The sequence below is a fragment of the Polyergus mexicanus genome, unplaced genomic scaffold (genome assembly GCF_030449975.1).
Source record: "Polyergus mexicanus isolate NDT 795.1 unplaced genomic scaffold, iyPolMexi1.0 SCAF_7, whole genome shotgun sequence".
Classification (NCBI taxonomy): Eukaryota; Metazoa; Arthropoda; class Insecta; order Hymenoptera; family Formicidae; genus Polyergus; species Polyergus mexicanus.
Genome location: NW_027223327.1, coordinates 3,558,732 through 3,570,897, shown reverse-complemented (window position 1 = coordinate 3,570,897; position 12,166 = coordinate 3,558,732). Strand labels below are relative to the sequence as shown.

At 34.5% G+C, this 12,166-nt stretch overlaps 1 protein-coding gene across 3 annotated transcripts in view; it reads right to left on the bottom strand.

Annotated features, from left to right (window-relative positions):
* Window positions 1-1,581: 1,581 nt before the first annotated feature.
* LOC138935207 (WD repeat-containing protein 47) overlaps window positions 1,582-12,166 on the bottom strand; it is a 59,567-nt gene continuing 48,982 nt past the window's right edge. For 2 of the 3 annotated variants that reach the window (XM_070299648.1, XM_070299650.1), the window contains 5 exons: window positions 10,971-11,170; window positions 5,773-5,942; window positions 5,374-5,681; window positions 4,733-4,973; window positions 1,582-4,607 (listed from right to left, as the gene is read on the bottom strand). In XM_070299648.1, the coding sequence (XP_070155749.1) occupies window positions 4,462-4,607; window positions 4,733-4,973; window positions 5,374-5,681; window positions 5,773-5,942; window positions 10,971-11,170 (1,065 nt within the window). In that variant the 3' untranslated portion in view covers window positions 1,582-4,461. The remainder of the gene's footprint in view (window positions 4,608-4,732; window positions 4,974-5,373; window positions 5,682-5,772; window positions 5,943-10,970; window positions 11,171-12,166) is intronic. The other variant, XM_070299649.1, reaches the window with a different exon arrangement.

The following is a 12,166-nucleotide window of genomic DNA, read 5'->3' as shown; positions in this document are numbered from 1 at the left end:
TAAGTTAGCTTTATGCTTTTAGTATACTTTTTATATTAAATTAAGTTCCCAGAGTAATATGGAAGAAATAGTAAACGATATAATATATAAAATACTAGATGACACTAACTGTTAAAGAGCCAAGATGATATCAAAAAAACTGTTACGGTGAGATGAAGAAGTATGAGAACCTCTGTAGAAATGATAGAGTACAGAAAGCAATTCGTGCGCTTGAGTTCTCGATTGGAGGTGATTCTCGTAATACATTATTAATTTGAATGCTTCGTGCGTGATGAATTATTTAACGGCGCGATTAGCCTAATGCATCATCGCGCGCCCATTCTTCCTAAGTTTCTTGTTTCTTGCTCGTAAGCGCGAAATCATTTGTTCGTGATGCCGGGGAAAAATACCTACCTAGCTCTAAGCGGCTAATTCTTTTAATCGAGCGATTTAGCAGGGATAACGAAAAGAAAATACCAGGATTCTTCTCAAAAAAATATTTACTTAATTATTTTTATCACGTCTCTAACATAATGATCGCGTCGCTTTGTCTGCATAGAAAATTCAAGAAAATCATACTTCAACGTAAAGTGCTTCATTTTTGTTTGTTTGTATTCTACTTAAATCGCGCTAAATTTACTCAATTTTTTTAATATGTGAAAAGTGCCATGAAAGTAGAATATAAAATTATTTTCATTATGCATGATTTAATCTTAGAAATTATTTTGTATACGATACAATATTTCAATTCCAAAAAGATATGATTAGAATTCATTTTCTTTTCAATTAGCAAATATTATCAGTTATCTGGAATTCTAAAAATGCAAGTTGCCAAATATCATCGAATAAACCGCAATAGGAACGTAAAATTAGCGAGGGGGCATCGCACCTCGGAGGGCACATTCCTGAAGACTGTGCAACGTATAATGTCCGATTTTGTGTAAGGTAAGGTCAATAGAAACTACATCTATCCTCAGGGACTCGGGCAATGTATCCGTGCTTGTTTCTCCGACACCAATCATTGCACACCAACGGTAATTAGAGCTGATCGTTTGGCCCGCGGTGAGGATTTCGAAAAATTCCGAAATAGAAACCAACCGAATTCGTCGAATCGACAGGTGGCCCTCGACAGACGCACAGGAATTTCGTGGGTGGGTCCTCGCCCCGGGGACGCTTGTCGGGGCACAAGTTAGGTCTAGAGATCACGGAGTTGGTCGCCGCGACGATTGCCTCTCATTCCCCTTTTCTTCTTGCTGACTTTGAAAAAGCTCAGCTAATAATCAAGACATTTATTTTTCAGAAGGACAGAAGAGGGTCCATGATTTAATATAAAATATATTATTGTTTTGCAATGTAATTTTTCGCTTCGTATCTTTCACGATTCTTTTTCCACAATATTTTTTTCTTTTTATACTTCTGTATAAAAAAGAGAAATTATATCTCTCATACAAATATCGTTTTATATATTTTCTTAAGATGCAATTGCTTTATAAAAAAAAAAAAATTATTATATTTTTCTCTTTAGAACAAACTCATTTGTTCAATTCCGCAAAAACCGACGATCATAGATACATTAAAGAATTTTGATCTGTTCTAATCGCTAAAGATGATATATTACAGCGGTAGTTTTTCCATAAATCGATAAAAATAAGCTCTTCTCTTAAGCGTCGAAATTGCTGATGTTCTCCATTAAACGATTCTCATTAAAACTTTCGAGACTGGAACGGTTTCATTCGCGATACTTCCATTTCACGGAAACTGGGCCCATAGAACTTCGAATTCGGCGCCATAGGTAATACATGCGGGTGGATGATTGCATGATTACAGTTATTATGGGAAATTTATAAAAAGTCGATCGCGTATATACGCCTTGGTATACGGATCCGCGCGCCGACGTAATTCCTCTCTTACGGGGGCCTAATCGGGCCGATTACCGGAACTTTTTGAAAAACTGGCCCGAATAAAATTAGCGGCGGACCTTCTGATGGAACTTTGATGGGGTTCTTGAGGCATAGATTACCATCCATACAACCGGTTTAATAACGTAAATTTTATTGTTGTTTAAATTAAACGTGACATATTATAATCGTATCTACAAGAAAAGTACAAAGTTATAAGTTATATACTATATATATGTATAGTGCGTTATGCGGTAATACTCGAGTACGAGATAGTGAGAGACTTTTACTTCAGACGTTTACGAACTCGTTTGAATACATTATGAGACGAGATGGGGAGATTACCGTTGTGGAATGCGGGGGTGAAGGAGGAGAATAAGAGTTCACAAAAAAATACAAAAATAAATATATGAATCGCCGAAAGCAGCCACGACAGAAGGCACGATAAATTGCTACATGGAAGCAAATGCTTGCGTTGAATTACAAATAATTGCTTTCGTTCTATTCCGTTTGCTCGCTATCGTTCTATCTGATCTCTTCTGTCAATCATTGCAAAATGCATACGAAACGGAAAGACAAACTTATTGAATAGCAAGATCTGAAATGCAATACATGCAGAATCACTAAAAATTTTAAGTATAACATAAATGCACAAATATTCGCTAATATTACTCGGTTATCTATATCCATTATCTATATTCGTAAAGCTTTGGATTTCTGTAAGAACTATTTTAAAAATATTCGATAATATTGAACAGATTTAGAAACAATGAAATATTCGTGACAATCAGTTTTATAAAAAGATTTTGCATAGAAATAAAAGTTTAAATTATTGTATAATTAATAATTAATTAATAATAAATAATTGAATAATTAATTAATTCTAATCGCAATATCACATTCCATGCGATCTTGCGAATGATTGACTATGAAAATCATGAATTTATTTGGCGAGCGATTAACTCTAACTTCCTTATCATTCACCCGTGTTCCCTTTATCATATTTTGCTTTTAATATATCTTATAAATCACTTTTCCATTCTTTTCAAATACGTATGCAATCTTAAGATATGATTTGTCCATACGCCAAAAACATATGCTAATAGAATGAAATGAAACTCTCTTAAGAGCGTCAATGTTGAAATAGGAATAAAAATAAGCTGATATGATTGCATCGTCCGATAGATCAATGATAAAATCAAGGAATTAGCGAGTTCAATTGCCAACTATATATTTACAGTAACTTCGTCCCATAAAATTGCTATCATCTATAAGAAAAAATTGCTTTTAACAATTCAAAACAAGACATCTATCTGTTTTAGTTTTGATGCTACTGCGAGCTTTGGCGATTGCAACAAGCAACTTAAATCTCTAATTGTTAGTCCTTATGACTTTATATTATTGAAGAATACTATCTTTCTTCGATTCGTGTAAACGTACTCACATGTCGCGACAAATCGTGTAATTCGACGCTTGGATAAACTCTCTCGATTTATATTAATTATTTTAATTCGTAAAAAATAGCGATTAATATGAGCGTACGTATATAATTTCTTCGCGAAAATACGGATATATAAGTATATATCTATGTATACTAGAACGCGTGTGTATATTTGGCTTGTGAGTCGATAACATGGAGATGGAAGTAGAAGCATTTATGAGTTGAACGTATGCGCGCGCAAATTACGCAAAAAAAGCAACGTTTTTTTAAGTAAAACAAGAATAAAATAACAAACAGAACAATCTATCGAATGTCTCTATTTAAACGTTACGAAACAATGCAGATAACGTGATACTGAGCGAAAGTAAGAGAGTATTCAATTAGAAATTAATACGTCCTTTTTGTACAGGAGCGCAAATATCATATTACGAAAATTTTCTTAACTTACCTTAATGTGTATTTACAATACAGGCATCTCTGATTATAACGAAATTATATTGAAAAAGGGGGGAAAAGGATATATCGCATCACGGATTTGATAAGTACGCATGCGTGAAAAGAATATATGTTGAAATCTGAAAACCTATCCCCATATTGTGTAAAAAGAAGATATTTCAAACTCGCGATATACAATTCCGCTTCGTATAGCTATAAAGCAGAGAATCGAAGCGATTATTTGTCCGCGATCTTGTGATTCCCGGTATCAAATTCATAATTATAAAAACAATGTTATCGATGTTTGTACGATAATGTGTCCAATCAACATATTTTCTACCCCCCCCCCCCCTTCTAAGCTGAGTCTTCAACTTGTTAGGTTTTAATCGTTTGAATATTTAACCTTCGCAATACTTTGCTGCGAGTTAATGACGCTGTCACATAAATCAAAGAAGTTTTAATTGTGGTTAAATTATGCGCTACTACATACGCATTAACTGTATCGATATCGCTCGAAGTTGTTCATTTTGTTTTGTGTTCATAATGTCTGTCGAAAAACTCGAAAATCTAATATGAATCTTTTATGCGGTTGATTCAATATAAATCATACATCCAGTCAACGCAGTTGAAGACGAATCATTGTGTCAAAATATTTTTTTAAAAAAGCAAAGAAATAAATAACAATGCGCGCGTTACCATGCTGGATCTTTAAACAGGCGGTAAGGCCCAAAGGGTTGCGGTTTTATCAGCGGAAGTGCTGAGGAACGAAAATTCTGTCGGATGCCAACGTCCTGAGATGACTTTATCTTGATGTTGAGCTACTACAACGCTAGGTAGAGGCATCGTAAGATCACCTGCAACATAGTTTAGGATATTTCTTTAATGACATGACTCTTATATTATTACTGTTACTATAGGATATTTCAGCGTTGTAAAAAACGTTTCAAAGAGAGAGATTAAAATTAAATGAAAGACCCACCTTGCAAATCTGTGAGTACCAGTTTATTGTCATATCCCGCTGTCAATAAATAATATGCTGACGGCGAGAATCGTATGCTTCTGATATCCGCCGCGTGAGGTTTGAAACACTGGACCGTTCTGCCACCGCGAATGTCAAAGAGAACGCAACTACTGTCCTCATGGCCGGACACCAAAAGCCGACCAGACGGATCCACGCATAGCGCGGCTACGGGACTGCCAACCTGCAGTGGAATCAGATGCTGATCAAACAAACAATACTGCTTCCAATCCCAGTATCGCTAAAATGTCCGATAAAAATCCGATCAAAAAGGAATGATCAATGTTTTGCAATCGGGAGAGATGATAGTGCGATTTAAAACTGTAAATCGGATATTTATCGGACTTAAAACTCAATACAAGACTAGTACAGAACAAAATATGTTGGTGCGACGCATGCCGGATTTTAAATGATAGGAAAATTTATTTTCTAATTCTATTCGTTCTAATTTTTATTTGGATGATCGTGTAGATATAAAATTTTACTTTTTTCTTTAATCTTTCTGCACCACAAAAATGATGTTTATTCCGTTCTCTGCCATCTACAGTTCGTAACAATCGATAAAAAATCAAACGGGAATATCAACGGGGAAGCCAACTAACCCGACTACCAGGTACCGTCGCAGGTGTGACCATATTGACGCAGCCTCTTGTTCTCAAATCCCAGAATCTGACTGTTTTATCCTGCGATCCGCTGACGAACATCGCTCCGCCCCAGTTGTAAAGCGTTAGCACATGGCCGCTGTGACCGCTTAAGGCTTGGAAAGGCGTGCCGGTCGTGCAATCGGTAACGTAAATCTTGCAATCGCCAGCACCACCGCTGATCAGAAGACTCGATTTGTTCGACGTATCCTCGAGGAAGCACAGATCGCGCACTGTACCATCGTGCATAGTTAATTCGACCTCTTGTCCTGGAAATTAAATGAGCAGAAAATTATTTGGCGAAATAAAGAGGATATTAATTCTTTATAAATTATTTAGATCTGCTCAAGAGATATATACCTTCAAGGTTCGAAGTATCAGCGTTGAAACGCATCAATTTCACGGTCTTATCGTTGCTTCCGGTTGCCATCAGTCGACCATCCGGTGTCCACGCAAGGCAATATATGGAACCCTTGTGGTGCTTCGTTCTCTTGAAAAGAACAGTGGGTTGATACGTCTGATGATCCTCCCTTAAAGATACACACGATACCATTACTCTTAACGTCATTATGATTAGCACGCGGAATGATAAGTAACAAGCATATTTCGTCGATTCGCAACGATATAAATCATTCGTCTGAAAAGGAGATTCTATTCCACTCGGGTCATCAATCTATTCGATGAAAAGAAAGAATGCTCGAGTTCTCGCACGGGCATCACTTTCATCGAGCTGTTTTTTTTTCTTCCTCGTTCCCAGCCCTCATCAGCCGCGTCATCTCTAATTGAAGTCGATATCACGGCATATTGTGCAGCGGTCTGTGGAAACGAGGGAGAGGTTCGACGATTTTATAGAGAGAGACCCATTGCCGCTTTCACGGCATACCGGTTTTTTACGTAGATTTTAATTAAGTACGGCTCTTTCTTATTGCGCGAGGTTGATGCATGTGAGATTATGTATCTTACCTCCCTCCGCATCTGCCGAACAAAAGAGAGAGAGAGAGAAAGAAAGAGAGACAGAGAAACGGAGAAAAAGAGGTTCATCCCCCTCGTTATTAATTATCATTTGCTTCCTAGATTCTATTCGGCTCGAATATGATGCGCTAAATTAACGTCACTCCTGTTTGTCGCAATTTCCAGCGGGCTCCGAAGGAGAACGACTTTCGAAAGTGACGATACAATTATTCGCAAAGGCAGTTTCTCCACGGACAATAACAACATAGTTGAAGATATTCGTATTAAGTGATAAGAATAATGGATTAAGTAATTTATATCATACAATATTCGAGAGACACGTAACGATGTTGAAAATTTCCTCCTGATATTTATAAGAAAATTTATAAAAAGAAGAGTAGAATGTGTGTGTGTGTGTGTGTGTGTGTGTGTGTTTGTGTTTGTGCCAATCAAATCGCATAGATATAACACTTTTCTGAAATCATATTTTTAATTGATTAAAATAATTATTTTATATAAATTAATCAATTAATTATAGTACACTATATGTAATTAAAAAGTGCTAATTAATTATGAAAAAAACTCGAAAATTCAGCTTCTTGCAATAAATTTTATTTGTTTAATAAATCTATTGTCGCTGATTTATTTTTGAGATATTCATATCTCGTTTAAAAATCAAGGAAGATGACTATCAAATTTCAAAAGATGCCATAAACTGCTATATCGCTAATTGTAAATAGAAATCTTGAGCTAGAACACTTATCAATAACACTTGAGACAGCTACGTAATTCTTCATATTTTGAAAGTTGACGTGAAAGTTGTGCAAAAAAATTAATATGTCAATAAGATACAGAAAATTTTCGTGCTTACGTTTCTAGCGATAGATGCAGAGATGCACTCTCGCTTATCCATCAAATGATGCGTCATATATATTCGTGCTCCTGTCATGTACACATCTAATTTACCAGCGGCACTAACGACTATCATTATTAGTTCTATCTATATCTTTTAACATTTCTGTTTCTCCATAACTCATAAGCTAGAATATTTAATGAGCGATCCATGTATCCGTTCTACTTCATCTATAATTAAACAAATATCTTTTTTACAGTGTCAATAGTTACAATGTAATAATAGTATACTATTGACATATATATTGCGGACGAGATATTGCTTTGACGTGTAGTAGATATAATAAAATAGCAAATTTTTATCGGCTCTCTTGCACAGTATAATGACGTAAATATTATTAAGAATTCGTGGTATCTCGATTTTATCAAGTAATAGAATTCTAATTTCTAAAGTGATCTAAATAACACGAAACAATCACGGAATCGTTTAATAATCAAATTTTCAGTAAACAACGCGGCGCTTATATTAGCATTGTTTTTTACCTCTTTTGCAATAAAAAAAAATGTTATGACTTGAGAAACGATTTTCTGAGATCTCTAATAATTTTGCAATAATAAATGAATTTTACGAGATGTTTTTCGCCTTATTGTTGGCGATCTAAAATAAACTTACGCGAAAATACTTGAAAAATCATCTTTGTGTCTGGTGATATTCATATAGTACCAAATAATAATTTCGAAAGTACGCAACAGTTACGTAAGACGCGAGTAACGAGTTCGTCGCGCGCTTTACACTTTCCGTTTAATTCGAATATAAATTCGCACGTTCAAACTTTCTCGACGCCGACAACAAGAATCGTTCCGCGCAAATAAAGCAACATTGCAAACGTAGCGCCAGGTTACTTTATTACGAACGGATAAATGGAAATTGCTGTGCGTGCGTTATTGACTTTGGACACAAATTACAGCTCGCTGAATTTACCGGAACACTATAATATACCGTCAAATGAGCATTGACGTGAATTCTAGACGCAATTCTAGACGCAATTCTGCGAGTGAAAGGGGACTGTTTATTGTCCACCATGTAATGCAAAGCAGACATAATATGTCTTGAACTAAAATATAATATTATCTCCAAAAGATGAAAGTACAGTTCCATCTCGTACGCTATTCATATGGACGAAGCATTTTTGCCTTTGTATTATTTTTAGAATTTTTATCTGGTTATTTATTCACACTTTCGATCACTTTATATTCTTGAGTTGTTATTACTATGAACCATAAAGTAGCTAATTGTTTTTGATATTCCACGAATATCTCCATTATCTGCGATTTTCATATCGTTCAACCATGCAATAAGAATTTCGTTAAATTTTTTAGATTGTATTCTAACAATTAAGAATCAAGTCTGAAAACCGTATATAAAAATTAAGAAGTATTATTGCTCTAAAAAATAGGGTAAAAAATAAAATACTCTAAATCACGGATGATGTAAATAGAAATATGATGCAATGTGAAAATACTGTTAATGGAAAAAACTGTACCGGCAATTCCTACATTTATAGGAATGCTCCGTTTGGCATAAAGGTCTCTGCCACTTATTAAGCCGACACGTTTGCGTAAAATTTAGCAGACACAAACTTATACACGATCTTTATCAAATTTGATGAGAGAGCTTTTTTATCACGCGTAAGTGATAGAGTCTTGTCAATTACACAATCAAAGTATTACGTTTCACATAATCAAAATTATTTTTAATGTTTTCTTAAGTAGCATCAATTTCACATATTTTCATTGCAAACTTCTTATATAATAATTTCAGATTTTTTTAATAATTTGCAATTGATAAGATTGCGTTTCTTGTTAATCATTGATTATTTATTTAAAACGCTAAAATACCATTGATAATATTTCCTGATTTATTGGATAATATTTATCAAATTATCTCATTCTGAAAATCCTTCTTCATTAATAAAATATACATAAATCAACCTGTTCCTCGCCAATGCAAGTTAGAAAGCCATTCAGTGATAGTCTTAATAAAAATATCTTCAACATGTGTATTATTATATTTAAATATATTATTAAGCTTTATTAAAACTGTAATATTCATCTTAAATTATATAGCTCGCGTTAAGAAAGCAACGTAGAAGAACGTATTGGATTATTACAAACTCTGTTCTAATTACTCCGAGCAGTAAAGTTACGTTGATATCATCGCACCGAGATGATAGATAAGCCCGAGTTTATTGAATAGCGTAACGCGTTCCGCTGTAAGAATCGAGATTTCTCTCGCGTTTCGTATATAATCTATTTTCGTATATCAAGGATCCAAAATATATTCGCGACGCATAAAAACAACACCAAGCTTAGCTAAACCAAACTTATCGTTTTCTCAAACTCCACTCGTCAACGCGAAATTATTTTGTCATCGATGATTTTCTCCGCTATTTTCAATAACGATCGAATCGATCTTTAGTTGACTTATTATAATTTATGATTATTTTCGTCTCGGCGCCGCTAAATGTATCACGACTCTCTCCTGCTTTTCGCGGAAGCGTGAATATAAATTCATCCGATTTCTCTCCCGGCTCGGTGACGGAACCATAATATTTTCTATCGCCATTTTCTCAATAATCGAATAACGCGACTCATTTATTATCTTTGCGTAAGACCATGGTAACGATACAGTAATACCGCATAATGAAATTTGTTGAGAAAGGCGTATTAAAGGCTATCATTAGTCATTTACGTGGCTATCTCGAAATATCTTACATGCGCCGTCGAAATATCGCACGTTTCATTCTGTTCTGGATGAAAGATAGAAGGCAAGATTATCGCGTTACTTCCGCAGTTCACAATCGTAATTTATGGATTTTTTTAAACACTCGATTGCGAAAGCAGGTTCCACCTGCTATCGGGTTTCCGTCGTCGATATAAAACGCAGTTTGTAGAAAGTTTAATAATGATATTACGAATTCATTATTTAAATAGTGATTGTAAAATCACTTTATTTATCCATAAAATATTTAATTAGTAAGAAATTCGTGAAAGTGTAAAATTTCTAGATAATATCACACACAAATAATAACAAAAAACAACTGGAAACTATTGGATGTCATAAATAATATTAATATATAATTAAAATTTCATGGATTATAAATAACAATAAAAATAGAATTAAAGAAAAATTGTCTCTAAAAAAAATTTATAGATAAAAGTATTCTTATATATTTAGAAGAAAGATATAAAAAACTACGATATAATATTTTGTATTCTAGCTGGTAGCTAAAAGTTCAAAAATTTATATACCCATAGAGATGTTTCTTTAGATTGTCAGAGTGCATCACAGTTTTAATAATATTGTTTCAAATATTTTTTTTTTTTTTTAGGGCAAATGGTCTTTTCTAAAAACGAAACAAAAAAATCGAAAAATCAGTCCCCAATATCAAATCAATATTATTTAAAACTATAGGGATATGATGGAAGTGATACATAAAAAAGAAAAAAATAAAAATCTATAAACGTATATAAATGAACAACAAATGCACAAACTGTACGCTTCTGATAAATAAAGCGATGAAACAAATTAAATCTATATCAGCTGTGATAAAACGCCGCATTTAAATTTTGAATAAATGTATATCGATTTAATTAAAAAGTCCTTATAGGATCCTGTTGCAATTTTTTTGGTATCTTTGTATCTAAAACTCCTCGAATTTCTCGATTGGATATGTAAATAATATTATTCTCACCTGACATCGTGCAGTTTTGGGTAAGCGCATATCCGTAGTGTCTTCGAATTCGATCCCACGGCGTATAATTTTCCGTGAGGGTGAAATTCGGCGCATCGAACTGCCTGCACGTCCTCCAGGGCAGTGACGGGAACGAATCGTGGCCTGCCACCGCCGTTGCTGCTTCCGTTGCTGGTGTCGAGTTCCGGTCTCGGCTCCTGCTGCAGAAACGGTACGCGCGTTCGTTACTCGATCTGGCATTAATACGCAATTATCATCGCGCGAGCAAACGCGCGCAACTAATAATATGCTTGCCGTTACAGAAAAAAACGCACACGGAAAAGGTAGCTGTGTTTTAAACGAGATATCTAATGAATACCTATATACTGGTACAGAACACATTGGTTCTATTGTATATTCGCGGAAGGAATAAGTATCGCTGCAAGTTCCGGATGCGCTTCTACATCCGGCTGCGATAAACGTAATATTCAAACAATATCGCTGCAATTGATGCTCACACGCTCCTTGAATTACTTCCTATTCAATTGAAAGTGATAAAATTATACGGTGGCAGAATACAATACGACAGTACGCGTTAATTGCGAAGAGAGAGAGAGTAACCTTAAGATTAATCAAATATTCAGATAATCGTGAAACGAATAATATATACGATACAATACAATCAAACACAATAGAAGTATAGATAAAAATCAACATTAATAAAAATGATTTAAATAACGATTCGCATTTTTTTTTTTTAATCGTTTTAATTACATTCGCTTTAATAGCTTTAGAACAGCTAGCAGTCATGTTTTTATTTCATTCTTTTCGTCGCTGCTCATTCTTCTTTTAAATTAATTAGTATGCCTTATGTGGAGATATGTTTTATGTATCAAGAAATTTCACTTTCTCGCTTCGCTTCAAGATGGAAAGATGAGCTCTTTAGCTTGTTGCGAGACAGTTTATTACTCCCAAAGTCGCCAAACCAGCTTGCACACACGTTACGCACAGCGAATCGAACAAAAAGCGAAAAACTCAAAAATGTTAGAAAGTTCGACTCCAAGTAAATTTCTCGCCAGATTCTGCATAGCAGTTTATTTTAATTTCAATATTCATGAAATAATCATCACACAAAAGCACGTAAATGGAAACGATAATAAAGAGTTTTCTTTTTTTCAAATTCTTCGTTTATTACAAAAGAAGCATGTGCGTGAAAT